At 53.3% G+C, this 17,342-nt stretch overlaps 1 protein-coding gene across 3 annotated transcripts in view; it reads right to left on the bottom strand.

The window, feature by feature from the left end:
- Window positions 1–14,122, bottom strand: part of Agap3 (ArfGAP with GTPase domain, ankyrin repeat and PH domain 3) — a 49,525-nt gene extending 35,403 nt beyond the window's left edge. For all 3 annotated transcript variants that reach the window (XM_042677204.1, XM_042677205.1, XM_042677207.1), the window contains exon 1: window positions 13,765–14,122. In XM_042677204.1, the coding sequence (XP_042533138.1) occupies window positions 13,765–14,092 (328 nt within the window). In that variant the 5' untranslated portion in view covers window positions 14,093–14,122. The remainder of the gene's footprint in view (window positions 1–13,764) is intronic.
- Between the last annotated feature and the right edge of the window lie 3,220 nt (window positions 14,123–17,342).

The following is a 17,342-nucleotide window of genomic DNA, read 5'->3' as shown; positions in this document are numbered from 1 at the left end:
AACAAACAAAGGAAGACTTTCATCCAGGAACCAGGGAAGAGAATGAGAGAGGAACACAGGTGGGCCACCTGTGCGTTTGTCAGTAGTTTAAATCGTGGCATCTGAGAGTTAGGAAACACAGTGTAACGCGTTCAGAACAAACGCCCTCTCTGACACCCTCATCCCTCTCTGCAGTGTGCTGCTTCCTTCTCACTGTCTTCCTCTCCCTGAAACAAGACCCTGCCCCCAGGATGTTCCTAATCCTCCCAGCCCAGGGTACCAGGTGGCAGCGGTCTGGCCTCCTTGGGCCAACGGGGATGCTGTAGCTTGCTCTGCAGCAGTGTGGACATTGCATCAATTATCCCACTGCTCCTGAGGCGAGCCTGGCCACCGTCCACATCTGCATCCCCCATGTCTTCTTTCCATCAGGACATTCCCAAAGGTAGGATGGTGGGTTCAAAGGCCCACGCCTCCGTTACTGTACAATACTGAACTCGCTATGCACTTACCCCGGACACAAGAATGCCCGCCTGCCTGCCCTGACTGTCCAGCCACACGGGCATCACAAGTTATGGCTCACATTCTGCTATTCAGCCCGGGCACCGCGGCACCTGGCTCTCTGGGTGTGTGTTTTCTGGATCACTAGCATGGATGCATTTTTCACATTCATCAACAACGTGCGTTTTCTCTTCGTGTCTCACTGGTCCTATTCTTTGCCTATTTTCCTCCTGGGTTCTTAGAGCTGCTTTATCATCTTGTAGGAAGCTTGCTGCAGAAGAAGCATGTTAACTATTTATCTGGTACACGCAGGCTGTGGGAAGAGGAGCGTAACTACATCTGTTAGCTCTGCAATGGGTTCTAACATGTGAGACACATCCATAAGAAAGGGGTGACACCTGGGGCTGGGAAGGTGGCTCAGCGGTAGAGCGCTAGCCTTGCATGCCTGAGGCCCTGGGTTCGATTCCTCAGCACCACATAAGCAAAAAAAAAAAAAAAAAAAAAGCCGGAAGTGGCGCTGTGGCTCAAGTGGTAGAGCGCTAGCCTTGAGCTGAAGAGCTGAGGGACAGCGCCCAGGCCCAGAGTTTAGGCCCCATGACCGGACCCAAAAAAAAAAAAGAAAAAAATGGGGTGACACTAAGAAAGGGACGGAAGAGCTGTCTTCACAGAAAAGGTCTGGGCTAGAGATAGAGAGCCACCTCCCCACAACGCCAGCACAGCAATTACACAGGTGAGGACCATGGAGGTACACTAGAGCATGCGGACCGTGGAGGTACACTAGAGCATGCGGACGCGGGGCGCGGGGGTGGGGGGCTGTGGAAGTCCCAGGACTGCTTACTAATAACCCAAGGGCAAGAAAACAAGCCCACACCAGGGAGACATGGCCGCTCTGCTCTGTCACTGAGGTGGTGCCATAGAGCTTTTCCAGGCCAAATGTCAGTCTGCAGGCCAATACTCGGGATGGAGGAGCAAGTTAAATCATGCCAGGCAGGAGCCACCACATTTTGACACCTTCCACCAGAAAACAGATTCTGTCAGACACTGATGGTTCCCGCCAGTAATCCCAGCTACTCAGGAAGCTGAGATCTGAGGATTTCAGTTCAAAGCCAGCCAGGGTTTCAGCAAAGTACGCAAGACTCTCACCTCCAATTAACTAGCAAAAAGCTGGAAGTGGAGCTATTGCTCAAGTGGTAGAGTGCTAGCACTAGCCCTGAGCAAAGATGCTAAGGGACCAGCGCCCAGGCTCTGAGTTCAAGTCCCAGAATGGGCACTGGCATGCAGATACACTGTGCGCAGGCACACACACACAGCTGGGGGAAAATAACCTGTCCTCCTCCTTCTTTATGAGTTCTAGACTTCCTGTCTGACCAAAGAGGACCCCTCCTCCCAGGACTGGACCATGTTCTTCTCATTTGCTCCTCTATCTTAGTTTTCTTTCTTCACAGTACAGTAGAGCATCATAGAACACAGGCTCCAAAGCAAGACTCCCTCCCCACCCCCACCTCCAGGTCCAGGTCCTGCCTGCCATGATGAGTGAATCAGGGCAAATTCCTTTACACCTGGGCCTCAGCTTCCCCATCTGAAAAACAGAGTTCCTAATACCCCACAGGGATGGTCTAACAATCACACCAAAACGACGGCAGGTGGGCACACAGGCGGGCCTGGGAAAGAGATGCCTCTCGTTGCCTTTCTTCCAGAGCTGGCAGATCCGGCCCTGCCACCCCAGCTCAGAACCCTGCAGCTCCCCGTCACCCCAGCAAGAGCTGTCAATCTTGTGACATTTGTAGCACAAACACAAAGTGCTAGAGTGTGGGGTGGCACGTTCTCATGGCTTAAAAACATACTATGCCAGTGATCTTCATAATAGAATCACTACTCCAGGAAAACCACGTCTGGCAGTGCCCCGCTGAGGCGGCAGGCTCGTGCCACCAAGCATCCACCCTCCTGCTTCACCCGCAGCCAGGCACAGGTGGTTGGAAAACCAACCACGGTGCTCTGATAGGTGGGGAAACAGGTAATACGGGGAAGTCCTCAGAATGGTGACCACCTTCCTCCACGATGGGGTGTGATGAGCCCGGTGACGCCCTGTGTCTCTGAGAGCGTTGGGGTGCAGACAGGCAGGCAGGCCCCAGGGCATGAGCTGAGGAAATGCACTCACCCAGATTCAGGACAGTATTGCCCACAAACAACAAGCTGGGGAGGAGAATGGGATCCTGCCAGGCACAGGGGGCTCACACCCGAGGATCAAGAGTCAAAGCCGGCCTGGACAAGACAAATCCAAGAGACTTTTATCTACAATTAGCTGGCAAAACACTGAAATGGATGGCATGGCTTATGTGGTAGGGTACCAGCTGTGAGCAGAAAAACATGAGCGAGAATTCAAGGGGTAAGTTTAAGCCCTGGTACCAGTACAAAAAGGGGGGGGGGGAGGGAGGGAGAAGGATACATTTATTACTGGAAGTGTGGCTCAGCGATAAAGTGTCTGCCTAGGGCTGGGAAGGTGGCTCAGTGGTAGAGTGCTTGCCTTGCATGTATGAGGCCCTGGGTTTGATTCCTCAGCACCACAAAAGCAGAAAAAGCCAGAAGTGGCCCAGTGCCCAGGCCCAGAGTTCAGGCTCCACGACCAAGCAAAAAAAAAAAAAAAAAAAAAAGTGCCTGTCTAGAAAGCATAAGAACCTGAGTTCAAACTGCAGCTAGGGAAGGAGGAGAGGAGAGGGGGGGTCCAATTTTTACACCCACCAAATTTTTGTTGTTATTTTGTAGGCAATAAATTCAATTGCATTCTTCAAATACCATGCCTACTGGCCACAGACATCTAGCGGGCACTTAAAACATGGTTGGTCTAAATGGAGAAGACCTGGAAAATAAACAGTATGAAACTGAATATTAAAAAAAGAATGTAGCCAGGCACTGGTGGCTCACGCCTGTAATACTAGCTACTCAGGAGGCTGAGATCTAAGGTTCAAAGCCATACCAGGCAGGAAAGCCTGTGAGATTCTCCACCCCCCGCCCCCCCCCAGGTCCTGGAGCTTGAACTCAGGGGCCTGGGCACTACCCCTGAGCTTCTTTTGCTCAAGACTAGCACTCTACCACTTGAACCACAGTGCCACTTCTGGCTTTTTCTGTTTATGTGGTACTGAAGAATTTCATGCAAGCTAGGCAAGCACTCTACCACTAAGCCACCTTCCCAGCCCTCTGTGAGACTCTTATCTCTAACTAACCACCAGAAAACAGGAAGTGTCAAAGTGGCTCAAGTGGTAGAATGCTTGCTTTGAGCTGGAGAGCTGAGAGACAGTGTCTAGCCCCAGAGTTCAAGCCTCACAACCAACAAAAACAAAAACAAGAAAGAGGCTAGGCACTGATGGCTGGTACTGTAATCCTAGCAACTAGGGAGGCTGAGGTTTGAGGATCATGCCTTGCATGCATGAGGTCCTGAGTTCGATTCCTCAGCACCACATAAGCAGAAAAAGCTGGAAGTGGCACTGTGGCTCAAGTGATAGAGTGCTAGCTTTGAGCTGAATAGCTGAGGGACAGCGCCCAGGCCGAGTTCAGGCCCCAGGACTGGCAAAAAAATAAAAAAGATTCTCATGAACTTTCTTGCCTGGACTGGCTTTGAACTGCGATCCTCAGATCTCAGCTTCCTGCGGTAGCTAGGATTACAGGCGTGAGCCACCGGCCCACCCCCTTTTTTTTTTTTTTTACATTTTTAATATGGGTATTGAAAAATTTTAATTCATACGGGTGTCTTACCTATAGGTATTGGACAGTATGGAGAGGAGAGACTTTCACCAACAACGGTAAGATACAGACACACCAGGAGCACGTGCAAATGTGCAGCGCCAGGGACAACCAAAGGCTCATGCCAGTCACTAGACACTTGATACTTAGAGCCCTGCCCTGCTTCTGAAGACAGCACACACCGATAGTAGACCTATGCCCCAAGAGCTCACACAAGGTTCCGGACAGGAGAAAGCACATGCACCCCAGATTTCACTCAGTCCTCCCTTACTCTGCAAAGGTACCGAAGCCCCCATGTGGCCAAAGAACTACTCCTTCCTGGCTCCTAGCCCTTCCCCAGCTTCTAGATACACTCGTTTCCTTGATTCGCAGACTGTCCAACAAACAAGGTGCTGATTATCTTCACATCCCAGAGGAAACAGACACAAAGAGGTTAATGGAATCACCTGAGGTTACACAGCTCCAAACAGTAGGTATGGGATCTAAACCTAAACATGATCTTTTTTTTTTTTTTTTGTCGGTCGTGGGACTTGAACTCTGGGCTTGGCGCTGTCCCTGTGCTCTTCAGCTCAAGGTGAGCGCTCTACCACTTGAGCCACAGCGCCACTTCCGCTGGTTTATTGGAGATAAGAGTTTCACAGACTTTCCTGCCCGGGCTGGCTTTGAACCGTGATCCTCAGATCTCAGCCTCCTGAGTAGCTAGGATTACAGGCGTGAGCCACTGGCACCCAGCTAACATGGTTCTTTTTTGAGGGGGTCCAAGACCATGACTTGAACTCAGTATCTGACACTTTTGCTGACTGGCTAGTGCTCTAACAACTGAGCCACCCCTCCAACCCTGAACATAGTTCTTCCCACTATAGGTTCCAACCACTTCATCATAGAACAGTCTAGAACAATCTAGAAACAATAAGTAATCAGGGGCTTTGCTATAATGGAAAATGGCCAGATCTTCACAGCTTTTCTCAAAGGCTCTAGAGCCTTTCTTAAGTGTCTGTTTAACACACATAAAAACAAACAAGCAAACAAACAACGCTCCAGGCAGAGGACCAGCATCTACCATCCCCAGGGCAGTCTGCAGGGGCCAGGGTCCTAGCAGGAGTGGACAGAAGTCTAGATCTCTGCAGCGCCACGTGCCCTGGGCTAGACTGCATCCCACTCCCAAGCTGGGTTTGGGTGTGCAAGCCATCAAAACACTAAATTAAAAGGCAAGAAAGAAATGGCTGTGGGCGGCACCCTCCCGGGTGCCAGGAGCGAAGCTACGGGAGAAGCAAGAGAATGAGAAACCCACTCTCCGGCAGACAAAAGCTCCCAGGCACAGCCGACTCGGGGACCATGTGGAGTGGAATCAGGAGACCCCAGGCATCTCGGTGGCCTGCAGGACACTCAGGACACAGTGGGCAAACAGAACACAGGGTTTAGAAAAATCCACAGTAAGAGATGAAAAGTGTGTTGAGCCTGATCAGATAAAGAATTAACAGCCGGGCACCGGTGGCTCACGCCTGTAATCCTAGCTACTCAGGAGGCTGAGATCTGAGAAACGAGGTTCAAAGCCAGCCCGGGCAGGAAAGACCGTGAGACTCCTATCTCCAATAAACCACTAGAAAACCGGAAGTGGCGCTGTAGCTCAAGTGGTAGAGCGCTCGCCTTGAGCTGAAGAGCTGAGGGACAGCGCCCAGGCCCAGAGTTCAAGGCCCATGACCGACAAAAAAAAAAAAAAGAAAGAAAAAGAATTAACAAATTAGAAGGAAACTGAAGAAAGGAAATGAACAGAATTAAGTCAAGTGCAAACGTACACATTTTTCTGTCTTGGGATGGTAGGGATGAAATGTGGGGCCCAAGATGCTAGGCAAGCACCCCACCAACAAAATTTTATTTTGTAGGGGCTGGGAATGTGGCTTAGTGGTAGAGTGCTTGCCTTGCATGCATGAAGGCGTGGGTTTGATTCCTCAGTACCACGTACACAGAAAAAGCCAGAAGTGGCACATGGTAGAGCGCTAGCCTTGAGCAAAAAGAAGTTCAAGGACAGTGCCCAGGACTGGCAAAAAACAAAACAAAAAAAATTGTATTGGTACTGGGATTTGAACTCAGAGCCTTGCACTTGAGCCACTTTTGGCCTTTTACTGGTTAGATGAAGATTAGAGTTTTTCAGACTTGTTTGTCTGGGCTGGCTTCAAACTGGGATCCTCAGATCTCAAACTCCCAAGTAGCTATTACCACAAGTGCAAGCCTCCGGTACCCCGCTTCCAGTAATTTTTTTCTCTTTGTGCCAATCCTGGGGCTTGAAGAATTCAGGGCCTAGGCACTCTGCCTGAGCTTTTTATTTTTTTTAAAGCTCAGGGTTAGCACTCCGCCACTTGAGCCATAGCTGTACCTCTGGCTTTTTGGTGGCTAACTGAAAATAGCCTAGGGTAGCTTTAAACTGCAATCCTCGGATGTCAGCGGCTTGAGTAGCTAGGATTATAGATAGGCACGAACTACAAGCACCTAGCCCAACAACAACAACAAAATTTAAGTCCTGGAGTTTGAACTCAGGATCTTGTCCTTGCTAGGCAGGTGAGCTAACACCTGAGCCACACCCCTAGACCTTCTGCCCTAGTTCTTTTTCAGGTGTGGTCTCATGTTTTTTTCTGCTCAGGCTAACCTGGATCCCAGTCCTCCTACTTACATGATCCTCCATCAGAGAGAGCTCCGTACCTAGCTTCTTAATGGTGATTCTTACTAATAAAGTAAGTCAAATGGCTAAACAGTCATCAAAGTAACACAAGGTAGAACAACAAGAAAAACCATTTAGTCTCTTTTTCTTATCTGTCTGAGAAGTGGGGCAGGGAGCAGACTATTAATAGCTCTGGGAATCAGAATGGCGGCAAAAGTCCTAGAAATGTGCCGACTCTATCATCTTGCCATATTCTTCTGGGAATTTGTCCAAAGGAAATGATGAGACAAATGTACAAGAGGTAGGTAATAAACAGTGTGTCCTTACTGTAAAGAGGATCGTGTGTGGCATTCTGGAGTAAGACGACCAGTCAACACGGGCTTGCTATGTGCCAGGTGCTTCTGGAGTGCAGCACACATTCGACGTACAACCGCCACCAAGTGTCCAAGAGATGGTGGCTCTTTTAAGACCTCTTCATCTCAGGTAGGGAGACTGACACCCTCCCCTCCCCCAGCAGGATCTCTGCCAGTCATAAGCCCCCTGTGGGCTCCACAGTAGGATCTCAGAGGCCACAGAGGCAGAGGTCAGAGTCTAACTCAGTCATTCTTGACAGACAGTACCTCTGGTCAGGGCCATGTCTGAGATGGCTCCTAATATTCTAAACATAGGCTTGATTGTTCAGACACAACTAGAATGTGACTCCAGGTCGATGGTTCCAGAGCCATGGAGGAACCTGCCCACCCTCCAGCCAGCTCGGGGCAGGGTGGGACCTGAGGATCCTCACTACCCATCCAGGAGCTGCCAAGCAAGCCAAAGCCCCAGTGAGTCTTTGTGCCTTTCTCCCGATTCAGCAGCTGAATCTGCTCTGACATACCTGTAACACAGAACTGATCCCAGAGCCACCAAAGTAGAAGGAAGCAAGGCAGACGCTGCCAGAAACCTCCAGGCAGGAAGATGGGACAGCCATGCTGCCTCCACTTCCTTCTCCATCCCAACCGGTTATAACAAGCTCGCGTTTATTTTTGGCAGGAAAACGCATAAACTAAGTGGTTTTTTTAAGATGTATTTTAAGCAAGCATGTCTCCATGTATGCTCCCTCGGTGCCACTCAGCTGGGTGCGAGTGACGCCCCCGAGGACATAGGGAGTCAAGACAGCTAGAAAAAAAGTGACCGCAGAGAAGAGGACCCTGACTCACCCGCAGTTAATCTATTTCTTTCTTTTTTTTGCCAGTCCTGGGGCTTGAACTCAGGTCTGGGCACTGTCCCTGAGTCTCTTTTGCTCAAGGCTAGTGCTCTATCACTTGAGCCACAGCACCACTTCTAGCTTTTTCTGTGTATGTGGTACTAAGGAATCAAACCCAGGCCTTCATGCCTGGGAGGCAAGCACTCTACCACTGAGCCACGTTTACAAAAAAAACTTGGGTTTTTTTTTGTTATTGTTGTTGGTCATGGGGCTTAAACTCAGGGACTGGGTGCTGCCCCTGACAGCTTTTCTGCTTGGCTTCGCCGCTGGTTTTTCTGGTGGTTAATTGGAGATAAGAATCTCAAGGGCTTTGTCGCCCAGGCTGGCTTTGAACCGCAATTCTCAGGTCTCAGCCTCCTGAGTAGCTAAGATTACGTATGAGCCACTGTCTGGCTAATCTAAAGGGTTCTAAGAGTTAAACTCAAGGTGACTTGACTTTCTAAAGCTCCTCTTTGAGTCACCTTTCCAGCCTGACCAGTCACACCAAATTCACCCGTTACCCTGAGCAGTAGAGAATGCATTCAGGCAGTGACAAGCAGGGGCACATGTGTCTCCCTAAGGCTCAGGGTTCTGCTCCAGAGGCGTGACAGCTAGAAGAGGGCCCAGAGAAGCAAAAGCACAACCAGCAGGCTCCTCACATGCAGCCACCCCTCCGTCCTACCTACAGTCTCCCAGGCCACTCCAAGTCCTGCTACCAAGGAAGCGCCAGCTACCACGGTTCCTTGGAATGCTGGAAAGTGAAAATATGCAGAGGACAGAACATTAGAAATTCCTTCCCCCGTGGCCAAGTATGGCAGAGCATGTTTGTGATCCCTGCTACTCAGGAGGCTGAGGTAGGAAGATCACAGTCCCAGTTTGCCCCAGGCAATAGCTTCAGAGGCTATCTGAAAGACAAAAGGACTGGGAATGGTTCAAGTAGTAGAGCATTTAAACGTGACTTCAATCCTCAGTATTGCAAAAAATAAATAAATAAAAATTCCTTCCTCAGTGTCCCACCTGCCTCACCTACCTGTCCCTATAGGACAAGAGTCCCGACAAAGGCAAAAACTTGCTGTGGCTCGGACACGGCTTTATGCCTTTTCTCACGCTCCCTCATCACCTCCCCCCAATGCCCCAGCCCAGCACACACTCCCAGAAAGAAAGAAATGATGCTGAAGATATCCCCAGCCAATTAAGAAGCATTTCCTTCAGGGGTGTCATCAGTCCCTGACCCTGGATGGAATCTACGAGGGACACCTGGCTGTTCCTAAGGTCCTGCAGCCTGAGATAAGGCAGAGATGGCCGCCCCTTCCCCCCTGACCCGAGGGCAGCGGCCTGCTGAGTCTTGCAGGTCTCTGAGCTTTGCCCTGGTTTCTAGATTGCTGGATTGCTGTATATATTGCTACCACTCCCAGCACCTGCTGGTACCTCCGCGGCCAGCGGTGCTATTTTCCCAGGGCAGCTGGACCCAGCCCTTTCTATACCTCTCCTCTCCTTTGTTCTGCTTTTGGAGGGGCCAGATGCAACTGGGCCACCCAGTAGGAGCTACAAAAATGGATCCAGAACAAATGCACCCACACAATACCGTATCTTCTTTTTCCAAATTCCTAGAACCCTAGTCTGTGAGCAAGGCCCCACATAGGAGGCCATGCCCCCACTTGGCCCTGGGCCCTAAAGCAGCTAACTGCAGGAATGAATGCCTGCAAAAGTGACAGGTGCAGGTCCACAGCCCATCCCTAACTTCTCCTGTAAGAGGACTATGGGGAACTTGCCTGGGCAATGTCTGAGGCAGCGGGCTCCTGGTGGGAGGGGGGGGAAGGGTATGGCATGGTCAGGACAGAGTACTCTCCTGCAGTCAGCCAGGTGAGGCGGCTCAGGAGAGAGCGTCTGACTCCACCGATCTCTCCCCTACCACAGGGCTGTCCCAGACAAATCACAGGATAAAGAGGGAAGTCAGACCAGGCCAACCAGGAGGATGCTAACCCCCTACTACCCCACACAGCTTGTGCTCCTTCTCTGCACAGCCCAGACTTGAACCACACAGAAGAACCCTTCTCCCTTCACCTCAGCTCCCCTGGGATGTCACCAAGCCCACAGACAGAGCAGGCAGGAAAGGTGGGAACTACATGGGCAAGAGAATGAGGAGGAGAACACTCTAGAAACACTGGGCAGGAGTGCTCAGAGGAACTTCTTGCTCTCTTGAACAAACACCAACTTTAAGGAAAACAAAGGGGAATCTGAACAAGTCATCCAGCCGACAAAGCTGGGTTCCTGCACACACAATACACAATAGCAGCCAGATGGCACGCACACGGAGTTCACCGTCCACTTCCAGGCCTGGAGCCCAGGCCGGAAACTGAGTCGGGATGCAGGCCCTCCCGGCCCGGCATGGCCTTGGAGATCAGCTTCTCCAGGTGCACACCTGTCAGCCCTTTGCAAGCCCACTGCCAGGCCTCCAGAGGGCTGCTTCTCCTGCCAGCTTGAGCTAGGGGCTAGCCTGGTCTAGTGTCACTGTCTCCCTGAATCCTTCCTCCGAGTTCTACCACCAGCTCTCTGAAGGCTGAGGCAGAAGCTCCTTTCTCTGGGGATGAGTGCTGAGGGGAAGGCAGGCATGGCGTTCTCCCAGGCTCTATGAACTTGGGTTGCCATTATGTGGCCGTGTGTGTGTGTGTGTGTGTGCGTGCGTGCGTGCGTGCGTGCGTGCGTGCGTGCGCGCGCGCGCGCGCGCGCGTAGCTCAGAGGTCCAAACCCAGTTCCTATCCCATCTCATGGCGGTGTTTCATTCCCTGAGACTGGAGGAGGACAGACCTCTCCCCGCCCCGCCCCCCCCCCGCCCCCCAACCTGTTCTGAAACACAGCAAAGTCAAACCATCTTCTGCTTCCTCTAGCCCTATATAAGACAAGGGAGGACACGCAGGAAGTGAGGTGCCCACTGAGCTTCCATGGTGTCAGATGGTCCTCAATGTCACCTTCAAAACTGGACCAAAAAAAAATCCCTTCACTGAAGGATTAACTTGGAGCAAAGAAAAGGCTCTCAAATGTCCATCCTTTGCTCCAAGAGGCTCACCTCTCAGAAGCCAGGCAGTTCCTTGTTCATGTAACAGCCCAGGTCTGCTGAGCCTGGGGGGCTCCGTCCAGGCCAAGAGCACGGCTATGCCCGAGGCGCTGGGGTTTCCCAACTCAGGAAGCAGCCTGGCGGGACCTGAGCAGTATGGCCGGGCATATGGAAGGGGCTCTACCTCAGGAAGCATACCAGGCGGAAACTAGAGAAGGAGTTCTGGGTGGGTTTTGTGGTTGTTGTTTTTTGTTTTTAAGCCCGACTCCAGCAGAAAAGCCAGGATGACAGAAGTAAGCCAGCAGGGGTGGGGCAAACAAAGATGGGCTCCTGGAGAGAGACTCGGAAAGAGGAAGGAGTTGGATGGCCTTCCCAGAGAGCACGGCAGGAGGAATGGGGAGGGGATGAGGGGGGAGCAGCTGGGTCAGTCTGGTGACAATGAGACATCAGGTCCCAGGATTTCAACAGGGTGATACCAAGCTTTCAGGAGAGGCAGATGGAACCGTGGGGTATTTCCAAACCACAATGAGGAAGCTGGTCAGGGGAAGGATTGGACCCAGGAGGGGGAATTCTGCCTAGCATGTTGAATTTAAGTCAGAGGAGCCAGACATGTGCTAAGTAAGCAGGGAGACAAGGGCTTTACTAACAAAGCTGGAGCTGGATACAGGAGCTCCCCAAGTCCAGCGCCCCTCCCTGCTCTGAGAAAGGTTCTAAGGTAGATGACCCCACTTCTCAACCAGCGGTTGTTCCCCAAATCCATCCTGCTGAGGAGAGCATCCTGGAGTTGGTGTCAGCCTCTTCATGCTTCTTTCAGACAGTGAAGCTCAGGAAACGTGTTTCTTTCAGCTCCCCCCTCTTTCATTAGTAAGAGGAAAAATTGGTCATTTCTCTTAGGGGCCCTGGGCTCATACAAACGCCATCCCCAGTCCCCAGCCATGGTGGTGATTCAGGCCATTTACTCAGATCCATGTTAATGAGGTGTTTTTTTTTTCCTGTCACCTAATTAGTTTGCAGTGAACTCAGCCTTGAGAGGAGAGGAGAAAAGGACAGAAAGAAGTCAGACTGGAATGTTAACAACAAAAGATCAGGATAGCCAGGCATCTACAGCTCCCGCCTGTAATCCCAACTACTCAAGAGACTGAGACTTGAGAACTGTGGTTCAAAGACAGCCCAGGCAGGAAAGTCTGTGAGTCTCATCTCCAACTAACTAGTAAAAAGCCAGAAGTGGAGGTGTGGCTCAAGTGGTAGAGAAAAAGCTAAGGACAGTGCCCAGGTCCTGAGTTCAAGCCCTTGTCCCAGCAAGGGCATGCATGTATGTGTGTGGACACACACACACACACACACACACACACACACACACACACACACACACACACACACACACACACACACACACACACACGGCGGTCAGGATACCAGCTCTAAATGGGAACCTTTACTCCTAAGACCCATGGTATTTTGGCTTTCCTCCTTTGAGGACATCTAAAACCAGAAAATGGCCGTTGAGGTGCATAGACCCCTACCGTTTTCAAACAGAATGAAGACAGGAATGGGCCCTAACCGTAAGGCCCAAGTGGTGGACAGGCCCCACAACTCCGTGTCCTCTGCAGCAGGCCTTGGCTCTTCCTGCAGTACCACTAAAGCAGTACCCACCACCTGCTGGTGGGCGTCCCCTTCAAACAGAGCTGGAGGAGGAAGCAGATGGCCCAGGGCGAGGCCCATCTGCCAGAGCTCAGCTGGAAGGCCACCACACCACTGGGGTGCCTGCGAACAGAGCGGCCCTCATCATACCAGAGGTGGCCGCAGCTATACGCCAGGAGTGTACCTCGCAGCTCCTGCGCCCCATAGCAGCTGAAGTCCACGACCCAAAAGTCTACCAAAAGGAGCTCAAAAGCCTGGGCTTTATGATCCTGGCGCCATGTCCCTGGGGGTCAGTGTGAGTCCAGCGGCCCCCTCCCCCTCCTGTGCAGGCCTCGGGCGTGTGCAGATGCGGATGCCCCCGAGACAGGAAGCTTCAAGAGTGTGGCTCTAGCTAAGGCACCAAGGGATGGGCCGGCGCCTCCCACGCGGCCGCAGCGCCCCGGCCCAACACCAGGCCTGGCTCCCCCGCCCCCCACCCCCGTTCCACAGCAATCGCCTGAGGGGTGTGAGTCGGGAAAACGCGCCCGGCGAGGCCTGCGGGCGCGGGGCCCGGGAAGGCTGTCATCCACGGAAGGGCAACTCCGACCCTCCGCCCCGCCTCCGGGCAGGGCCGGGGCGGCAGCAGAGGCCTTCGATTCTCGGGCCTCTCGGCCCGCCGGGTCCCTCCATCGCGCCCAGCATCCCGAGCCAAGCACCAGGCCTCGGGATGAACCTCGGCGACCGCCTCAGACCGCAACCGGTGGCGCCTTCGCCCCGTGCCCGAGGGGCACAAAACACGTCTCCTGACGTGGGATCGACCCCCCCCCCCCCGCCCCAAAGTGTCCCCGGACCGGGGCTAGGCAGCGCGCAGAGACGCACTGCGCGGCCCGGACCTCGGGCGCGCGAGGCCCTGCGATGGGCCGACCCCGGCCCGCGCGGCCCGCGCAGCCCCCGGCCGCGCCGCGCCGCGCCCCGCGCCCGCAGTCCCCCGCTCACCCTCGATGGAGATGACGTGCTCCCGGATCTGGCTCTGCAGCGCCAAGTCCTCGATGCGCTCGATCAGGTCGTAGATGGCGTAGATGTTGGGATGCACGGACTCGAAGCGCTGGATCTCGGCGCGGATGGCCGCCGAGTTGGAGAGCGCGAACTGCTGAGGGGGGCCGCCGGCCAGCTGCGGCGAGGGGCCGCCGCCTCCGGCCCCGGGTCCCGCCCCGCCGAACTGCCCGCCGCCCCCCGCGCCGCCGCCGCCGCCGCCGCCGCCCCCCGGAGCCGCCAGGCTCTGCTGCTGCTGCGGGCTCTGTCCCCCGCCCGCCTGGAAGTTCATGGCTCCGGGGCCGCGGGGCCCGAGGCGGGCCCGGCTGGGGCCCGGGGCGGCGCGGCGGCGGCGGCGAGCGGGCGCGCGGGGCTGGCGGGGGGCCCGGACCACGGAGCGGGCGGCGCGGGGCTAGCGCATGGGGCCGGGGATCGGGGGCCGAGGCCGGAAGGCGCCGCCGCAGCACGCCGTGGCCGCCGCCGGGAGCTCCCGGGCGCCGAGGTCCCGCTGCCTCCGAGCAGCCGCAAGCGGCAACAACAACGGGACCGGGAGCGCGCGGCCCGGGCCCTCCTCCGCGTCATGCGCACGCACGGCCGCCCCCGCCGGCTCCGGCACGCGCAGCCCGCGCCCCCCGCCCCCGCCCCCGCCCCTCCCGCGCGCCGGCCCGCGCCCCCGCCCCTCGCTCTCGCGGGCTCCGCAGCCTCCACCCCCGGGCGGGGGGCGCGCTGCAGCCCGGCGCTCCGCCCCTCCCGCCGGCTGCCGCCCAGCCGCCCGCCGCTCGGCAACGCTGCCCCGTCCCCTCCCCGGCGGGCTGGCCTTTGCCGCGCCCTGCGCCGGCGGGGTGGGTGTGGTGCCGCCAGGCTGTGCCCGAACTGTGCCCTGCGCCCCAGGATTCTGAGGAGCGGTGGAGGGTTGGCCCGGAAGCCTGCCCGGCCCCACGGTGCCACCCTTAACGCCACCCTGCCTTCGGTGCGGGCCCCAGGCCCAGATCAACCCCGGAGCCCACACCGCTGCTGGGGGCGGGGGGGGGGGGGGGGGGGGGGTCTTCACCACTGGCTTTGGCGCCCAGGCTTCCCGCTGCTGTTTTCAGATCTTCCACGGTCTGATCGGGATACACCTGGAATGACACTTGGGACAATATCCCAACTCTTATACTCATGACCCAATTCCCCCCCCCCCCTTTTTTTTTCCTTTTTCCTTTTGTACCAGTCCTGGGGCTTGAACTCAGGGCCTGGATACTGTCCTGAGTTTCTTGTGCTCAAGGCTACTGCTCTACTGCTTGAGTCACAGGTCCATTTCTGTTTTTGTTTTTTGTAGTTAATTGATGATAAGAGTCTCACAGACTTTCTGTCCTAGCTGGCTTTGAACCACAGTCCTCAGATCTCAACCTCCTGAGTGGATAGGATACAAGCATGAAGTGCCTGGCTTAACCCAGCTTTGTTTTGTTTCTAATGAACCCAGATTTAGAGAAAGTAGCAGAAACGTGATAGTTTATTAAGAGACTACATAAAGCTCCCACACTGGATTAACCCACTTTTTAAAGACCCTGTCTACCAAACGAGGAAGGGTTTGCTGAATGCTGCCCTACATTATTGGTACAGAGAGAAAGGAGAGGGAGGACTCAATTGTCTTCTTTCCCATTGGTCCTGTGAAAAATGTACTAGAACCCACAGCACTCCCATAATTTTCCTTGTTCTACTACCCCACTTTGTCCATCTTGTCCTTCTACTACTCCTGAGGTCAAGGAGTTCTATTCAATGTCACATTTACTCTGCACTCCCATTGCCAACTGTCTACAGTTCAGATAGCCAACACACCAGACACACACACACACACACACACACACACACACACACACACACACATTCTATAGCCCCAAAAGGTAGCATGGCTTCAGCTAATAAATTTCTTGGGGCTATACCCAGATGTCTTCTGAAGACCACTGATACAGTCATTCTTTTTACCCACACTTCTATTTTCTAGGCCAAGCTAGATCTTTTCTCAGCATGAAGTCATCTGTGAATATATTACCTATACAAGAAGTCTGCCCCAGGGGCCTGGGAAGGTGGCTCAGTGGTAGAGTGCTTGCCTTGCATGCCTGAGGCCCTGAGTTTGATTCCTCAGCACCACATAAGCAAAAAGAAAAAAGCTGGAAGTGGAGCTGTGGCTCAAGTGGTAGAGCTAGCCTTGAGCTGAAGAGCTTAGGGACAGCGCCCAGGCCCAGAGTTCAGGCCCCACGACCGGAAACCCCCCCCAAAAAAGAAGTCTGTCCCAGTATAAACCGAATCACCATTCCTAACCTCTTGCCATCCAAATGACCAAGTGCAAATGAATCCATACTTGGTACCTCTTAAACTCCTGAGGGATGTAGATTTCTATCTATATGAAATTAAGGATGTCTTGCACCCATTCTGGGCTTCATCTGCAAAAATAATACTGTTGAGCAGAAAACCTGGCTCTGCTGGTTTGTGTTTCTAAAAGTAACATTATCATTTCTTTTAGATGTTTTATTAGAAGTTGCACCAGGTGTACTTTCCCAGAGATATGCTTGGAGGAAAGTACTCCATGTGTTGCCCCAGCCACCAGCACATACATGCCTGTTTTAAGATTAATGGGCTCTTTCCAAGTCTGCTCTTCTTTTAGTAGGTAAGCCATATGAGGGTAGGAAAGGAGCTGATAAACCATTGTATTCCTAGCATTTCACATAGTACAAGGCCTATAACATCTATTTAGAGCCCTTGGCTTGGGGCCATAAGTAGTATATACTATGCAAAGGCTAGGGTAGGCTGATGATGTGCAAAGTCAGCCAGCCTGGGAGACTGAGGCCATAGGCTCAAGGGCTCAAGGCCATAGAGACCCTGTCTCAGGAAATGGGTGGGAAGCACACATGTGGACACACACACAGGACTGGCCTGGCCGGTGAAGGCTAGGACACAAGACTTCTTTGTTTACTGGATCCCAAAGGAAGGAGGGAAAAACCCCAAGTTTAGCTGTCACGGTCTGGCTGGGACTCAATATTCTCTACACAGAAACACTTTTTTTTTTCTGGTTGTGGGGCTTGAACTCAGGGCTAGTACTCTACCTCTTCGAGCCACAGCACCACTTCTGGGTTTTTCTCTGTATGTGGTAATGAGGAATTGAACCCAGGGCTTCACACATGCTAGGCAAGCACTCTACCAGAGCCACATTCCCAGCCCCATAGGAACCCTCTTAAGGATCCAATTTCCCAGTCAAGATTTGAGTGGAGGAAATAAATCCGTAATATTAAATGAACAAAATCTACCATGACCCCTGTCTTACATAGTTTTCACATTTATTTACTATAACATCAATTTTCTCCTTTTTGGTACTGGGATTTGAACTCAGAGCTTTCATGCTTGTCAGGCTTTCTTCAGGCCACACCTCCAGCCCGATTTTCTTCTTTACAATTGCTTTAATGAGGTTTCAAGATTGAAAAGACTAGCTAGCTCATGGCTGTAATTCTAGCTATGCCATGACACTGAGATCTGAGGATTGCAGTTTGAAGCCAGCTGGGGCAGGA

This window comes from Dipodomys spectabilis, unplaced genomic scaffold, assembly GCF_019054845.1.
Source record: "Dipodomys spectabilis isolate Male_0828 unplaced genomic scaffold, ASM1905484v1 ptg000034l, whole genome shotgun sequence".
NCBI classification, from domain to species: Eukaryota; Metazoa; Chordata; class Mammalia; order Rodentia; family Heteromyidae; genus Dipodomys; species Dipodomys spectabilis.
This window is presented reverse-complemented; position numbering and strand designations above follow the sequence as displayed.